This window comes from Anser brachyrhynchus (genome assembly GCF_964034855.1).
Source record: "Anser brachyrhynchus genome assembly, chromosome: 10".
Taxonomy (NCBI): Eukaryota; Metazoa; Chordata; class Aves; order Anseriformes; family Anatidae; genus Anser; species Anser brachyrhynchus.
In genome coordinates, this window is record NC_137705.1 from 19,776,233 (window position 1) to 19,794,840 (window position 18,608).

At 38.6% G+C, this 18,608-nt stretch overlaps 2 protein-coding genes across 4 annotated transcripts in view; one reads left to right on the forward strand and one right to left on the reverse strand.

The window, feature by feature from the left end:
- Nucleotides 1–18,608, forward strand: part of CFAP92 (cilia and flagella associated protein 92 (putative)) — a 120,295-nt gene that overhangs the window by 1,657 nt on the left and 100,030 nt on the right. The window lies entirely within an intron of this gene.
- EFCC1 (EF-hand and coiled-coil domain containing 1) overlaps nucleotides 13,181–18,608 on the reverse strand; it is a 55,737-nt gene continuing 50,309 nt past the window's right edge. For 2 of the 3 annotated variants that reach the window (XM_080607054.1, XM_080607053.1), the window contains exons 7-8: nucleotides 17,870–17,939; nucleotides 13,181–16,284 (exon numbers count right to left, since the gene is read on the reverse strand). In XM_080607054.1, coding sequence (XP_080463180.1) covers nucleotides 16,151–16,284; nucleotides 17,870–17,939 — 204 coding nt within the window. In that variant the 3' untranslated portion in view covers nucleotides 13,181–16,150. Of the gene's footprint in view, nucleotides 16,285–17,869; nucleotides 18,171–18,608 lie in introns of all 3 variants that reach the window. The other variant, XR_013955785.1, reaches the window with a different exon arrangement.

An 18,608-nucleotide genomic window follows, 5' to 3' on the forward strand; every position in this document is an offset into this window, starting at 1 on the left:
TGCTCCCTCTAGCTCACAGCATCAGTGATTGTACAGTAGTGAAACTTCCTACATTTAATGAAGCTAGTTGGAGGTTATTTATAATTAATTTTCACATCAGTTTTGATGAATCTTGGTGGTTTGATGTTGTCCTGCAATGACACTCATGGTGTCATTCTCTCCCTGCTGAGAGGCACAAAACATCCAGCAGTATCTCAGCCCCTAGTAGGAAGAAACAGAACTTGAAATGAGAGAAAAGCTCTCTCCTCTTAAGTCAACAGCTCATCCTGATTACGCCTCTGAAATACATCAGTATTTGTCTCATACCTTGCCTGGCTGCTTTCTGCACACCTGGCCACAGCAGCTTTAGAACACAAGCTAAAGAACGTTGTTCAGGTTTTATGACTACAAAAAATCATTTTCTTTCATTTTTTTTTATTTCTTTTTCCTAGTGAATCCAATTATTTTTCCTTTTCTTCCTCTCTGAACTCAGTGGCATTTCTGATAAATCCCTATCAATGAGACACAATGTACAGTAACGAGAACCCATTTCCAAAATGCATGGCAAGTTAAAAGTCTATATACTACCTCCAGTTTAATTGCTGTTGCTAGATTGCTATGGTTCAACAGAGCTCTATTACAAATCTTGGCTTTTGCTCAGTTTGCAGTTCTAGCAGTTGGGAAAAATGTATAAAAATTCCATCAACTCTTTCTTAATCTTGCTCTGAACATCAGTATGTTGAAAAAGAGTATTTCACTTTTGTGAATAAAACTGTGCCTGAAGGGCTTAACTGGGTAGACAGAATGGAGAGAGCCTCACCCGTGGGGCTTGAGGGCACTGCCTGAGATTAGTCATACATCTGGTGTGAACGAAAAGGTGGGAGGCAGTAACTCCACCCCTTCACAGCCAGGTGCTTGATAAAAAAACGTTAGATACATAGATGGAAAAGGAAACAATGACATTGGTACTCAAGCTAGTGAATTCACACCCCAAGGCTTGGTTGTAGAAAGCAGTGCCCGTGAGAGCTCTGTAACCTAAGCATTTTCTTGAGCTTAATGGTGTGTGCCAACATCTGGCTGAAAGAGGGGTTTCTGGAAGAGAAAAATAAACTAACTGCTAGGGCTAGAACCTAAGGCTAGAGTGGCCAGGACTTTACCATTTCTATTTATGAAAGTGGTTCAGTAAATAGGTGTATTATTTTCAGTGAAAAAAATCTCTTTGAGAAAAATGTGAATTTGTTAATTTCTGGAGTTCCAGAATTCCATTTTTTTTTCCTGACTTGTCAAGTAGGGCCATCAAAACCCTATGCTTGAAAATACTTGTTCAGGAAGCTTCTTGCTTTGACTGTGATTAATGGTGCGGATAAAAGAACGCACAGAGCAGTCAGCAATTTGACTTGGGGCAAAGTTCCCAGCGGGTCTTATATTGAAGACCTGAGGAAAGAAGCACAGGCACTAATTCTCAACTCAGTGAAGACTGAGATTTTCTCAGCCTTCAGGATATTGGATATAACTAATAAACAGTGCAGGTGTCACCTAATTTTGGGGCTTCTATTTCTAGGGAAGTCTGTAAACTGAAATTCAGTACCTGTCTTTTTTGCTCAGAGTCAGCATGTAAAGTAGCCTCTTGAAGAGGGTGAAAATACTTGTGACTTTGAATAAATGTTCTGGAGATTCATCTTTGAGAGGTTTTAAAGGTCTCATGCGGGTGCTAGCATGATGTGAATTTTCATGAGTACAGAGCTGCTAACAGCATTTTTTTGTTTACGTGGACAAGCCCCAAGGGCAGGATGCTTAAAATACAATGAAAAGCCTGGGTGCTACTTCACGCAGTATAAAAATAACAGCAACGTCATTGCACGACCACTGCAGAAAATCAGATGAGTGTGTAGAACTGCAGGCATGCTCTGGTTGTGGCAAAGGTTTACGTGGTCATCTCTGGCAATGTGAAGGAGGGCCCTCAGACGAATAGCTACCTCCTCGTTCTTCTCCAGAAGACAGCCATGTTGTTGTAGCATGATGTTCAACACATGCCAAGAGGCAAAGAATCACTCAAACTCCACTTAAAGCCTTGAGTGTATTGCAAATATTTTGATAGTAAAGAATTTTCTCCTCATTAAAAAAACAGAATGGACATATATCATGCAGGTCTTGTTTGCTCTTGAACCTGCTGAGAAATAGCTGAGAGATTCCGTGTGTGGACACACGCTGCAGTGAGTGTCTGTTTCCTTTCTATTAATCCAAAACCATCCAGTAAAGCTGAACAAGAAAAAGGCATCTTCTTTCAAAATAATATCCACACACAAGAATAGTTAGAATTTACAGATCAGAGCAAGTTATCTTTACTTAATCGGGGAGAACAAGAGAGTTGAATAGCTTATATTTCTCAAGTGGTTTATTTTTCTTCTTCTACAAGCATTTCTTTCTGGCTACTCCAGGTCTTTGTTTCAGCACTTTGCTGCTACTAGAGATAGATGTATGTTCTTCACCACTTTTTCCTCTTTCGTCCTCCCATCTGTTCCATCCATTACAACTCCATTATTTTCAGTGCAGACATATGCAATATGTAGATTTATCCTGCAGCTGCTTTCCTGCTGGGGAGAGGAGACATAGTTTGTATTGATTCATAACCTGGTTCGGTCCTCCTTTTTCAAGAACAGGTCTTTTGTCTTTTGTGGTTTCATTCTTCTAAGCAGTGTGTGTGTGTGTGTGTGTGTCTGTGTGTCTGTGTGTGTGCGTGTCTGTATAGCTGTCCAAAAACCAGCCAAGGTTTAGAGCCCTGCTAAAATTGTGTTGCTAGGATTGTATTCTAAGAGCATATCTAACGCACAATCAACAGAGATGCACTCAACATATTGCTGTACACGAATCCTAATATATCACAGCTTGAGAGTTAGTACTTTTTATGTGGTAGTTTTCCTTAAAAATTTCTGCTTGGCCAGACTGTAAGCCAAAAAGACATCTGCTGTTATTTTCACATTAGAGTTAAGCGGGCAAAGGAAACATGCTTTCACTAACGTAACTTCAGCAGTGTGAACTATATTTGTGTTTGAGAACTTTTTGAATAGAAGCCAAGGGTTGACTCCCATCGTTGAAATCATCTGATTTTTGCCAAGTTTAGCTTACCTAAACTGAGGCAGTTTACCTTGCAAAACAGGGGGAACATAGAGGCCAAAAGGTAGCTACATGGATAGCAAGGCACTGGATCTGCTGGAATCGGTACTTTATTTAGGAAAAGTTGCTCCGTGAGGCAACTGTAGAAGATATGGGTGCTAGCCTTCAGATTAGCTGATAATGGTAACAGTGATAATAAAGATTCCAAAGCTTAGGATTTACTTCAAAGAAAGAAGGCAGAAAAAAAAGGACCTTCTCTGTAATGTTTTAAAGCCTGTGTGCAGTATCATTGCTCGCAGGGAATGGGTTGTTTGGCTTTGCCAGTGCTGCAGTTTGAATGACCCAATAGCTGCAATGCCATGGAGAACTGGTGAAATTAAGAGCTTATGACACACTCTATTATAGGAAAATAAAATCAGGTAATAGAGTCATATTGGGGTAGAATATTAAGTGAAGTTCCTGGCATAAACTACTGAGGCTAGGTAGCACAGCTCTGTGAGTAGGAGTATGTTTTGCACTAGGCTTTTGAAATAGATCTAAATCTTTTGGCTTTTGACATTTCACCCACCAGGTTGCCTCAGAATGTTAAAATAAGTGCATAGAATATGGGTGGGAATAGGATGATCTGTCTGCAAAGCAAACTAAATAAAATTTCCCTCACACCCTGACTTTGGTAATGCCTCTGACAACAAACCAACATGAATACATTACCGATATCTTCAGCCAATAATTTGTGACAGGATCTCAATCCCTTTTACAATTTTAATCCACTGATGCCAATGTTGCAACTCACAAGCAACTTTACTTCAACTCTTAACATTCTTGACAATATTGTTTGCAGGCTTGAGGTGAAAAAGATCTGTTTTTTTATTAAACCTGTGAAAAAATCCTTAGGTTGATTTTATATTAGAGCTTGTTTGCTATTAATTTTATGTATCATAGCACATCAGAAAATGTATAACTTTCTTGGATCTTAAGTACTGAAGTTTTACATTTATTAAATAGTTGACAGTAAATGTTCTTATAGGGAGACTGCATTTAAGTTATTATGACTTGTAAAAAGAAAACACCAAAAACAATAGCTTTTTTGAAGATTGTAGTATTTAATGTGTTTCTATATGTAGCTTGTCCTTGATGAGAAGGAAAATACCCAGTTGCTATCTAAATTGCATTTGTATGTGGCTAGCTACTTTTAGGAATGTTTACTGTGGCTTAACCCTGAAGCATACCAGGTAAACCATAAGTAAGAGGAAACATAAAACCAGACTGGCATTAAGTGATAGGTAAAAGTATTCAAAATATTTGAAACAGTGGAAAAGTATTTTGAAATATATGAAACAAGAATCACTGTGGAAAAAAAAAAAAAAAAAAGGAAAGAAAAGGAAAATGTATGGAAGAAAACAAAACATAAACCTTTTTTCAGGATGCGTGCTTGACATTGACAATTATTAGAGATTTAAAGAGCTTTTTTATATCCTGCAAAATGTGATGCACGCTCTTGAACAATGTGTTTGTGGTAGATTAGTAGCTTTTCCTTACATTATGAATTACTTCTTTATGGCATGCTATTAATATGATTATTATCAATAAAATATCCTTCAACATTCAGGAACACCAGTTAATATCACTGATAGTGTTCTATGGGTCAATTTTGCTCAAGTTTTTCTGAACTGAACATGGCTGAATTTTCTAAAAGAAACTGTAATGCTAATGGAGGAGCTGCGTGCATGAAGTGGATGAAATACAGGCCCAGAAAAGGGGCTTTTCCATTTCTCCCCTTCAGCTTTCTCAGCTCTGCCCTGAACAACCCCCCATGCTGTCGGATGAAAGGGTAATGCACTTCTCTGTACCATGCCATACCCAGCCTTCCTGTTCCAGTGCTCACGGAAACTGCAGGGACTGGTCGTGGGTTTTGTGACGGGGACAGCTCACTTCACATTAGGTCTTTTCTGTGCTCTCACTTTCTATTGTTCTTATCTAAGGTCTTATTTCAGACTGTGAAAGGCTGTGTGAATAGTTTTTCTTGTTCTGGGGACAGGAAGGGAAGACTGGATGTAAATTGGTTATTTCAGATTTGTTTAAGATTTAGCTAATTCAGCTCTAACAACTCTTATCCCTTACTCAAAAATCAGGTTTAAACTGGATTAACCTGAGGGGTGCACGTAAAGTTGAATTGGACACCCCATTTTTCAGAGCTTTCATCTAGGATGTGGGAGAACTGGGTATAATTCCTTGCTCTGCATGACATCCAATTATTTATGCAAAGTGGGGCAGCTCCAACAGGAGAGATTGAGAGAACCCAGCAGGTCAATAACACAACGGTTGGAGAATTAGTGCTGATATGGGAGACCAAAGTTAAGTCCCCACTCAATTACATTCCATCTTCTGCCTCCAGGGTGGGCACCGTATCCCCTGACTGCTGGTTATGCTGCAGAGCCCTTGACGCAACTTACATCAACAAAATACAATTCATTTAAGGTCATGCACTTTTCCTGACCAAAGTATTTCACTGGAAAGTTCCTGGTCTGTTGTTCTTGCTGGGAAAGGAAAGGCATGTCCCTGATGTCTTTATCTTGACCTGACTTTTCAAACACAAGTATCTTTGACTGTTATGCTTACCAAGTATTGTTTTGGCATGTGGTATGAAAAGTGATATTCTCTTATTCTTGCATATCCAATATTTACTTCATTCAGAGAAATGAGTATCGACTGGTAAAACACAGTGAAACATGGGGATTTCACTCATGAGGAGACAATTTCCCGTGTAACTTATTGTGAAGTTGGTGGGAATTTAATGGTTTGGTTCAAAATATATAATATGTGCACTTTTGAGCACTAAGATAAATGAGAGTTATTAGAAGAACCAAGCAGGGAATATAAAGCACTGACACAGGTAGCTGTCCTTGGTCACACAACATAGAAGTTGTTTATTGGGAAATATCCCTTGTCTGCCTTCTGCTTGATAAAGAACCATTTATTCTTCCAAGACAAAATCTAAGGTCAAAGGAAATGATGAATATTGGAGGACCTGGAACTGGGGAAGGATGTATTGGAGTGAGTGGCTAAGTGCTGTAGATGTAACTGAGTAGGAACTTATTATTACATTGTCATTGGTGATTAAACAGAGCAAATATGAGCATGAAATGCTCAAATTGTTTGAATAGCAAAATTACCTTGTGTTTAATTATGGCAGAGATGTGCGTAAACACAGCATACTGATTGCTAGGGATGTTGTCTGAGTCATTATTATAACTTAATACTATGAAAATTAAACTTGAATCTAAATGGCTTTTCTATTATGGTTCATTTTTTCTTACCATTTAAAATGTTTCCAAAGACCTTGCTGGGGGTCTGTTTAGCCCACTTGCACGGTAGCATAGTTGTAGTAGGGTCATAAAATGACATGTCAGCATTCCTGTGTCCACAGCTGCTGTGCTTTGCTTTGAAATTTTTATGTGGTATTGGCTGGGCAAGGAGAGATAGTGAAAAAATAAAAAGGGAAAATGTGACTTGCATTTGCTGTTTGTTTGTCTGACAATTTATGAGCCAGTCAAAGGCTAAACTATAGTTCCACTATCCTTCTAAGATCTCCAACAGTTTATTTTCAGCAGAATTTCTGACCAGGTGTTCATAATGTTATCATTCAACTTCAGATGCAGCTTTAAAACTATTTACAAAGTTTATTCCTCTGTGCAGGAGTGAATTGAATCTGCCGTCTGTAACGAGGAATTTCCAAAGATTACATACAAATTGCTGGAGTAGGTTCTTTCCATTTTTAGTAGTGGCAGCATATGGGCCTGTATGCTGATTTTTGTTACTAATTCTGTTTCTACCTATAAGGCAATGTCAAATGTCTTAAAAGGTTTGAAAGCACTTTTAAAAGTCATTACTTTTTAGCTCTAAGTTGCCTTTTCCTTAAAAGTTACAAACAGAATAAACTTGGAGTTGCTGTTTTCCTGCATGAAAGAAACAATGAAGTAAACCCAGGTTTCTGTATTGCTAAACTTTAAGTTTTAAAGGCCTCTAAATTCGGAAGCAGATTAGGTTTCCTCACAACGTTGGCTCTTGCCATCACAAAATGAGATTCAATTGAAGTGTAGCAGTTAAGTGAACTTGAACTGGTATTTTGTCGAGGGTGGGATTTCTGTTAAGTGAGGGATACAGATTTCCCATGTTGGCACAGTCAATTGCTATTCTGCCGCCATTTTGCTTTCTTATTGTATATTTTCTATAATACTCTTCATATTCAAAATGTTATTGATGAAAACCACAAACTGTAGAGACCTTCATCTCTATATATTAGAGACTCTCAGAATGACAAAATAGTTGAATCTGGGGCTGGGAATCCTCTGGAGATTGCCCGGTGCAACTGCTATGCTCAAAGCAGGGTCACCTGGAGCAGATTGCTCCTGTCACCAGCTGGGCTTTGGATAACTCCAAGGCTGGAGACTCCACAAACTCTCTGGGCAGTGTGGGCCAGTGCTTGACCACCCTCACAGGAAAACAAACAAAAAGTCTTATGTTTAAATTGAATCTCCTGTACGTCAATTAGTGCCTGTGTCAGTTAGTGCCGTATCAGTAGGAGTAACACATCAATAACATTCCCTCACCTGCCAGGGTGCTCTTGGCCTTCATAGAGGTTGCAAGAGATTGTGATTGAAGTCCTTCTTGATTCAAAGCACAGACCTGAATTTCAGTTCCAGCCTTCCCAGAAGACTGCCCTGACTGCTGGATTGTTCAGACTGACTGCGTGGAGGTGGGTGTCATCTTGACGCAGTGTTGCAATTTGTGTGTAGTACTTTTGCTGGGGCAAAACCCTGTATTTTTGCGTTTCTACTTGTTCCACTCTGATGAAAAGTCAGTCTCTCAATGGACTTTAGAATATTTAATTATTTATATTTGATTTCTTAACCCTAGATGGTTTTATAGCACAAACAAGAATGCTGTTTCCTATATTTCACATACAATTTAGTGTTCAATAATCTATATTTAAATTTGTATTTAATCATACTGCAATATATTCTCCTTAATGATTTTTCACAGCCTTTTTCTAATACTGATCCAAGTTCTACTAACGTGCATTCAGAAACATTCCTCAGAAAAGGAGCAAGCATGTTTTTATCCTAACCTATCATGAAGTTCATATTCTAGCCTTCTAAAATATTAGAGATAACAATTAGTTCTGCATTTCTATGCAATGCTGGGACTTTGCAGCTGTTTGAAAAGTTGTCCTTCAGCTTTTCTCAGTTCCACCTTGTCAACATGGTTCTACATCTGCTGACATCCTTGCCTGTATAAGACATAAAATACAAACAAGGGATTTCTCCCTTTTCTTCTACATATTCTTGAGAGCTTTTTCTTGTATAATTCTTGTCAGCAGAATTTTCTTTTCTGTGGTCTCAGCATTGTCAAATATGTTTTATTTCAGAGTCTCAGCTATATTATTTTTCTTCTCTTCCTGTATTTTTAATTGCTTGCTATTTCTGTCATGCTTCAACTCTCAAGAGTTTGGGGATGACTTGTACATTCAATTAAATAATAGGATAAGTTCAGATCAGCCTACCATGACTTGCAACAACTTCAGTTTATGAAATGGTGGTTTCTAGTTAAACATTTCTGCTTCATCCTTAGGAAAAAAAAAAGTTGGAAAAAAAGAAAACAATCAATAGCTATTATATTAATGTATTTCCTGAGGATTGGCAGCTGTTGGAGTGGAGGACTGTGCCCTGCACATAAGCTAGAAATCCTGCAGTGTAAGTTCTTGAGAGCAACCCATTGTTAAAATTATTCACCATAGAAATAAAATGTTCACATTTGTCAATATAATATGAAAACTTTGTTTATCTTTCTTAATAGGTTCCATTTCCAAATTCCGTCTTGCTAAAGGCACTTCCTTCACAGATCCGAACATTCTGATTCCATACTTAAAATAATCAGGTTAGAGTGTTCACTGACAGTCACTGTAAAAATTCAGTCTCTTCCTCCTGCATCAGTAAGCCTTTGGCATTCCCTGAACAGAAAAGCATCTGATATGTAATTATTTCTTATTTCTCATGTCCTGAAGTATTTCTGTTTCAGGATTTGAAATGCTTCCCGTCTCCTTTCTGTCTCTACTCAGTAGATTGTTGTTCAGTTCAATGGCTCCTTAAATCTGATTTTGTGACTCAAATTATTGGTTCTGTCAGTTTTATTTGTACGTAGTTCCAGCTAGATACATCAAAGCAGCTCCAGCTGTGTTTTCCTTCTTGGTAGGTTCTCTCAGCGTTAATGATTTCCTCTAAAGCATTAGTTTAACACAAGCTGTCATACAGCTTGAGTTACAAAATGGATGCATAGGATCAGGCAGTCATTCTGCTTCCTTCCCTAAAAGACTAGAAGTGTAACAGCAGACTCTGAGCCAAGACCTCCTGCATGGTATGTATGTTCCCATCTTTATACTGGACAGAGTATGTCTTTTTATTGGAGTAATTACAGCAAAAGTTAAGCTGGTTACTGCAATCTTCATTGAAAAGGAGTGTGCTGTAATGGTGGAGTTGGTGATAAGATGTTTTCTCTGCACTGTTATGTAAAGGTGACCTAGAAATGGTTTCCATGGCAGTAGGATGTGCTACGTGCTGTCGATGGCAGGGCTCGGAGGAGGCCCCGGAGGGCTATTAGGTTTAAAATCTGAGCACATTCAGGAGTGTCTTTCAAATGACTCTCAAAATTGGGTGACGTTTTTGGGTGACTATCAATCCTTTGGTAGATGAGTTGGTGGTGTGTCACAGCCCAGGGCATGACAGATGTTTGTTCATAAGTCATTAGCAGCCATCCTGACTGCTCCTGTTGTCCCCAGAGCTGATCTCTGCTGGTTAGAGCTGCAGTGCTTGACAAGAAAGAGAGAAATACTACTACATGTGCTGGACTAGCACTGTGAATGTATAGTGAACTTCAGGTTAAATCAGGTTAACTCCAGGTTAAACACACACATACACATGCACACACGCACACACAAAAACAGAGAGTCCCTCCCCTTGTTATTGTGTATTCTTTATTTTAAAAATCATGTTTTTGGTGTTTAAATTGTATGTTTTTTCTCCTCTTTTTTTGCTAACTTTCAGAGCTAAAAAATGTTTGATGATCTACTGAACATTAGCTTTATCAGAGTACTTTTTTCAGCTTGTAGTTGCGAAAAAATCACTAATAGTCAGCAAAACCAGAACTATGAAACAACAAAACTTTCTTTAAGTGCAGAAATTGTCCCCAACTATAATAGGACATACACTGAGCTCTTATGACTTTTTTGCTATGCAGTGAGGATGTGGGTGAAACCACTTGAATACTGATAATTTTTCAATGTCATCCTACAGCCCTTGTTTACTCCTTGACAAAGATAAGTTAGCTCATAGTTCTTTGAGGCAGAACCATAAAGTAGTCATTTATAGTGTAATTTGTATTGTGCTCTCAAAAGTACTATTCATACAAAACCCCACAGAGAATATTATATTTGAATGTGGTTTTGAAGCCTATCCACTCTCACTTGGATAAATCTGCCTGGCATGCAGGGGTGCAGCTGCTGATCCCCCGCAATAGGTCTGTAGGGAAGATATGCCCTCAGTAGAGACACTGCTCATTGGCCTTATCTCATTAGTATGTTTCTATATGGTGTGTTAAATTAAGTGTTTCATAAGCCTGACATATGCTGAGCTCACTGAGTAAGGTGTGATCTGAGAAATTTGGTAGCCAGCTTTAGATCAATTGGTACAGGCTGTCTTTTGGTAGCAGCAGCCCTGTGGCGCTTTCAGCCTGGTTGCATACCTTGCTCTGCTTACCCTCTGCTGTTTTCTCAGAAATATCTCTATTCTTGCAGTTACCACAGAGTGGGACTTGTATGGCTGGAACCTGTTTACAAAAGAGCCAAAAAAGTAGAACGGAAACCTAACAGGAACTCTGAAAATCCTGGCCACTTTGAAAGTAAGGTGTAATTCAGGAAATAAGGATGATTTCCAATTGAATTTCATGCTCAGAAACACACTCTATTGCTTTTTTATTATGCAGAATTACACATAAAATTATTAATCGAATAAGGTAATGTAAATAGTAAAGGATTGAGTATCTTTAAAATCCATGACATTATAAATTTAAGAGAGACCCTTTGGCTAGTAATGCGATGTGTCACACAAGCTGGGAATGATCATTATCATTCTCATACCTAGCAATTCTATTTTATGCTGCACTGTTTGAAAGTGTTCCCTTCTTCTCAGCAGTCCGATGAAATCAAAAAAAATAAAATCTAAACAGTCTTTCAGCACTGGAAATATACCATGTAGTAGATGAATGGCCTGTATCATAAAGGATAGAAAACTTAATTTCGAGAAATTCAGCAAACACAGGCCAGTGCCAAGGACTTTTTTTCTTCCAAAAGTGTGTACAAATACCAGCAAACTTTTGGAGTAGCTCTGGCTAGAGACTGGAGACTGCCACACTGACTTGGTGCAGAAGTTTTGTAAATCAGTGTAACAGCTGTGACATGGCTGCCAGATAGAGGTTCAGAGAAAATAAATTGGACAATTATTGAATAACCTTTATATATCAGGTGGAAATTCTTATACTAATAGTTAATACCTTGTATAAAGTAAAAAAAAAAAAAATAATAATGTGAGGAGGAAACTCTGCTTGTGCCTGGAGCATTGCAGACCCTCAGGTTCTCTCAGGTAGAATCATGCCAAACCGTAAGTGAGAAGGGCACTGGGAGAAGACAGTAGTTTGAGAAGGGAGTCAAATCAGAAGGGTTGTTTTGTGGGAACACCGTGGAGATCGGTGGAGGAAATACCCCAGCTTCGTTCTTAGGGCCAAGTTTCATTTTCAGCATAAATTGTACCAGATATATGATGGTAGCCGCTAAGAAAGTGAGGCTGATCACAGTTTGTGGAGATCTGCTAAGGCTAACGAAGTGCAAATATGCTACATGAGCAGAGTCGGTGAGAACTAACCCACCAGGTCTGGAGGATGTGTGAGGAGGGGAGAGGGCCTGTTCTGCTGCTGTGTGAGCAGCACCTTCCCGGAGACTTGCAGGAGCGAGGGTTAGAAGTGCTGAGAACACTCCTGGCAGCTCCCTGAGGGAGACTGGACACCAGTATTAAAGTACAAAATCTGGGTGCCTGAGGGTTTACTGCTCTGCAGGTAGTGATGGAGAAGGAAAAGAAAGAAAGGCCATATGGAAATGTGACAAAGAGTAACTTTTCCTCTGGGGTGACTTACATTAGGGATTCCCATCAAATATAACTGGGAGGAAGCAAACTGTCCTTTCTGTAAGAATGGAATTAATATCTGCTGTTAAAATTGAAATAAAGTAAAATAAAGCTAAAAAAAACTAGAATTTGGAATGAGCATGCTGGGGAGAGGACAAGATCTCAAGCAGGGTGTAAGGCCAGAGTTCAACCACAATGCCTCAAAGCCAGCATAATTAAGTTGCTTTAGCCCTTTTAACTGAAAATCAAAGCAGTGTGGTTCTCTTCTACAGACAGGACCTAAGTGACCCCCACCAGAACTGTACAACAGGGCTCTGGTGTCATCTGGTAACATGTCACATGTACTCCTCCGACGTGTTTTTCCAACTGACCGAAGAAGCGCTGGGAAGGCATGCTCTGATGGGTTTTGACTTCTTACACAGTTTTAGGTGGGTAATCACACTTGCTGTGTTTATAGCACATGCACACTCTCTGTGATCTTTTACTTTATTGATACGTCAACATGAAAGCATAGGGTCATTTCTTACCATTTGGTAAACATACAACGAAAAAAGTGTTTGCAGAGATGTGGGGTGCTGGATTTGTAGTTATACCCTTTGAATGGAAGTCTCAGTGTGCATTGTTATCTTTTCAGTTCTTGTCATATAGGGAAATTTGTTTTACAAAATGCGGTCCCTGTAATGTGAAGTACTGGTTTGTGCAAATCTAACATCAACTTCGTGCTAAGTGAGCAATTGCACGGTATATTACTGTGAGGACTATTCAAAGGAGGAGTTTTTTATGCAGTCAACACCGGGGGTAATAACTGCTTCTACATTATTGTTTGAAATACGGTGAAGCTATTAATGAGACTTGGTCGGGTGTTTCTGTTAGCTGTTTATTTGGGAAAAATTCCAATACTCAAAAAGGCAAGGTTTATTTATTTTTTTAATAAAAAGTAGCTGAAATCAACTGTAGTCACTAGACTGAAGGAACTAGGTCTACAGAAAACAGAGGGATTTGGGTTTGCTTCCCAAGATTACTATGCAGTCTCTTTTGAAAGGGTTCCAAGTAATAGATCAAACTGTTGAAGCCTACCTGCTTTTGAGGCAGAGCTAGAAATTTCTCAATTACATTGGTTTAAAGTCACTTCTTTATAAAGCTTCATATTAAATATTTATCAGCCACAGCTACATTGAGGCTACAGTATAAAACAAAGGAGGTCTTTCAAAGTACAATGGCTTGCTCTGCCTCCGATTTCCAGCGAGGATTTGACTGAGGGCTGCCTCTTGATCCATCCTGAAGATCCATTCTTCTCACAGAAATACTGCAAGTCTGACTTCCTTCACATTAATTGCTCTTTGAAGTTAAAATAAACATCTTTTTTTGGATGCACCTGGATTGCTGCCACACTGAAACATTCTCTTCAGTTATGCCAAAAAAAAACCAACACAAAAAAAACCAATCCAATTCAAAAGATTAATCAGGATATGCTGTTGTATCAAAAATCATTCTGATATAGCCATTTTGTAAAGAAATAAAAATGTTAGTAATTTAACTAATTTAACAAGATATGATTTTTTTTTCTTATAGCAGTTAAATGTTTATTTATTCACAAAAGCTTCCTTTTACCTCAGCTGTTTGCTTCTCCCTTAACAGCAGCTTAGGTTGCCAGTGACATGTTCCAGTTTCCAAATGCAGCTCAACTGCTGCTTGGGTAAGCTGGGCACTGCTCACTCAGATTATATTGCTCCTCCCCTGCTTTGTCATTAGCACGGCACTCTACTTAAGTTTAGATTTCCAGAAATATATTAGAAGTAGAAACTCAGTGATGAAAAAGATACTAAAAGTATACAGTTAGCATAGCTCTATTAAGGCATACATAAGTGTATATAATACAAGCCGACAACTATGTGTATATCTAGAGTGGATACAGTAAATAATATTGATATGAGTGTTGAAAGAATCCTGCAGTACATGAAGGTAGCCATAATCAGGCATGTACTTGCATTACAAACCTATTCCTGAGGTGCCCCTTCTGCCAAATATACACATAGGTCATGCTTATTTAATGACTTGCTGACATTTTCTCTCTTTATACGTTCCTGGAAATGTCCAAGAGAGCTGCACAAAGGCAGAAACTTGTTCTTGATTTGGGAGAAAATGAACTCAAGCAGGGAACTGTGCTCTCATTTTAACTTTTATCTGTTGCACATTTAGCATATAGTTTTTGTAGCATAAGTCTGGTATAAAATAGGTAATACTATCTTATGCTTAGTATTATGTTAATATTGTATTTAGTATTAGTATATGGTCTTCTTTCTTACAGAGTGAATATTGCACTAAATCTTTCATGTCTAACTTATCTATATGAAAAATCTACATTAAAAATATATATCTATTTTTTAATCTTCTATTAAGCCAGAAAAAATCCTGGGTAAAACACTGTTGACTAGAGTTTGTTCCATTGCTTGCAAAACATCTTTTTCCCCCCTCTAAAATGAAATGAAAATATATATTATAGACTTTTGGGTTTCCAGATGCTAAGTCATGTAGTGCAATTTTGGATGGAGGCATATACAACCTATATAACATTTTCTGAATAAAAGGGAATAGAAATCATCTTTCTCCCCAGATTAGATTTTGGTAAGGATCTTTTTCTAGTAAGAAATCCATTTTCTTGGAACAAAATCATACATGCACAGTTCTGAATTGTCTGGTCTTATTTCATTGCTGACAAATCATTTCACATTCTTAAAAGCTCCCCAGTGCATCTTTTTAATAACATAAATCCATCTGGATGATTTCAGAACTCTGCTCTTTTAGTTTCTGTGTTTGATAGTTGAATGAAACAGTGAAAGCATTTTGGAAGCAGCCCATGTTTTTTTATTTTTGCCCCCAGGAATTATTCTGTTGCTGATTAAGATGTTACGTGGCACCATGATTAGGCCCAGTGTTTTACTTTAACATGTTTGCAAGTGGGGCCCAGCTTTGCATCCAGTTGCACTGAGGGAAAGCCAGTGAGAGAAGAAAGTCAGGTACTGCATATGGCGTTTGCTAATGCAGCAATGGCAGCTGTTGCAAAGTGAATTTGTCAGTCCTTCCCTGGGAGCAAGATTGCATTGTACCTTTTCCAAGAAGTGAAATGTAAATTTTAATATAAAATCCAAGCCTATCATTGGCAAAGGCTCTTGCAGATTTCTAAGGCATCTCTGTAATTGCAAATATAAAATTCAGCAGAGCAATAACAAATCTATCTTTAAATAAGATGAATAATTGAATCACATATACAGACGCACACGCATACATTTTATACAAGAGTCCTTAAAGCTTTCACTACTGTCATAGAGTCGTGTGTATGTTTATAATGCAGTCACTTTGTTACTCGTATGTTACAGAAGCAGTTTACTTGCCAGTAAATTCATAGGCTGCCTTTTGCTTTTGAACTGAGCTATCACAAAAGCTAGAAATTGTGCTCAGGCAGTGTGTAACCAGGGCTGTAAATCTAAATGGGTCAGGTTGGTGTATTTGGGATTCTTTTTATTTGGTTAACCAGTAAAGTCCCAGGGCCGTACTAAGATGGTTAGGCTGCTGTCAGAAACGGGCATTGCTACGAAATGCTCACATAACCTGAAAGCTTCTGCACGTCAGGGTGGACTGCTGTCAGCTGAGGAACTGGCGCTCTTCCTGGAAGCAGCATACCTTTGATAGCATGGCTTAATTATTCTATTACTCTTTTCTATTACTGAGCTCCTTCGAATTGGACAAGTCTTATTCATTCATCCCGTGGCTGAATGGATGAGGGCTGTCGTTCAGCTGGTTGTGCAGGTTACGGCTGGCAGCGCCGCTCAGCATGAGATGACCAGTGGGTTGGACAAGGACTGGCAACTCTGCGCCTTCTCCAGGGGCTGACTTTGTAAGAGTTCACAGGCTGTCAGCTCCTGGTAGAGAGTATCTAGGACTTCAAATAGGGGGGCTTTTCCTTTCAAAAGAAAATCGCAAACGTTATAGTTTGAACAAAGACAGAAATTTGCACTTTAACAATCATAACATGAGCTTTCTTCTTCATAGTGCTATTGCAAGTAATTAACATAAAATACCTAAATGTTGAGAACAAATAATGAGTTTATTTTCCTGTAAAAATTAGAATAGAACTGGGTACAAGTACTGTTTTCTTTACTGTTTCTTTTGCTTCATTCACTACCTATTGAGTTCTCACATACAAGTGTACCAAAGATTACTTCATATCACAACAAAAAGTTGCTAATTCAACCATTCTCTTGCTTAGTTTTGTCAAACAGGAAGAAAATGTTTGATTACAAAGACTTAAGAAAGCTGCTTACGTCACATCAAGTGCACAGCCAGCAAATTGAAAGCAGAGAAGATGAACACTTTATGGCAATGGTGATGCAGAGTGGTCAGGCAGTTTACAAAGCCACTTCACTATTTAACTCCTTGGTGTTGTTTTAGGAAGCTGAGATGTGTTGCGGTTACAGCAGGAGGTAATTTGTTTCAGCAGCATCACTTGGAGTCAGTGTTCCCCACAGTATAAGTACTAGCACTGTCTGGCAATGTGTCATGTGTATTCTAACAGGCTCCTTTTCTATTGTGCTTGACAAGAAAGTATCTGACCCGTAGGTCAGGTATAGTTTCTCTCTGTGCTGGTGTCTTGGAGCCAATAAAGGTCTTTCTTTGCCTTCTTTTCCCTTGCTTTGCAGCCATGCTGGAACAGCACAGTGTAGCTTTGGGCTGCTTGTGCCCTCAATTTCTGCACGCTAACAACAACAAGGCTTTGGAACAGGAAAAAACAAAATGGTTTGAATGTTATTCTTTCTAAATCACTGTTATTAATATTCTCCAAAATCAAACCCTCAGGCCACATCTACTCTTCTATAATCTTGTATTTGAATGTGGTCTGCTATTAAAAGCACCTACAAGCCATGTTCTTGGCCTGGTACAGGATGTTCATTTCTTGAAGGTAAGTAAAAATGCTCTGCTAATAGGAACAAAGTAATCAAATCTAAACCTCCAGGCTGTGATCCCTGTTTGGTTCCTACAGAGACAGCTCTGGCACACTGGACTATTGTCAAGGGAGACGAGATTGCAAGTTTAATTTTCATAAGGGGAACGTGAAAGGTTATTATTAGAAGAGTGCAAGGTTGAACCAGTTTCTTTACAGAAATATTTTTGTATACCTTGTTCGTGTTGCAGAAGAGGAATACAACATAACCAGGACAGTAACCTGATAAATAGGTGGCTTGCATACTCAGTAGCATGTTTTTGTATCAATGAAGCCCTACAGAAAAAAGCAGGATACTGAATTGTCCCCCTAAAGCCAAATTCTAATTAAAATATAGCTAAAGAAGCCCTGGATGTTTTTATTTCTGAAGTGTCGCAGGCTAGAAAGCATCACTTCCTATTGGTAATTTTGTTGTATAGTACTTCTTTCTCCCCATCCTGTCCCCCAGTATTTGAAATATTTTTTCCTACTTGTTTGTTCATTATCTAGTCTTTTTCCCTTTAGCTTTTCATGATTCTTGGTCTTCACATATGATTTACTTTCTTACCGTGCTGGGGGTCACGGCAGGATTCCAAAGTGTTCAGCAGGATTTTCCCCAAGGCTCGTTTAGATATGTTCTTCAAAAAATAAAACAATATTATGGCACAGGTATGTTCTTCACCAGTTTAAATGTATGCAAAAAAATATCTATGCACAATGTAGATGCATTTGAAAACTGAAAGAAAACAAAACTGAATCCTGGTAACGCAAGACCTGATATTGGCTGATACGGCTTTATTTTCAATCATTTAACTTAGATACTGCTCAAATAACAGCAGCTTGTAGAGGGTCCCAGTTGCTCAATATGTCTGTAACAAGAGAACCTGTACTTATTCAGTGGAAAATACAGAGTTTTCCAAAGCTTGTGCCTAAACAAATCTAGATGGCAAGAAGCGTAAGTAGGGCAAGCACGATGAAAGCTTGTTCAGGCCTCTGCTAAGCCTGTGCCGAAAGATAAATGGACACTTTTTGTGGTGTTACCTCAGGAGGGGGCTTCTCAGACCCACCTGGGGTCCATTCGGTTCCATTTTAGGTGCAGACAAATTAGAAGAGATTGTATATATCATGTGGCAGGCCCACTCTTAGCTATATATTGCGATGTAATAAATACTAGCCAGAGAGGACTGTAAAACTACTTAGGATTTGGACGGTCTGTTTCAGTGGTAGTTTTATATTAGAAATCTGTGGGGATGTTACATAACGCCTCTGGAAAACAAACACTCTTAATTTGCTGTCTAGACACTAAT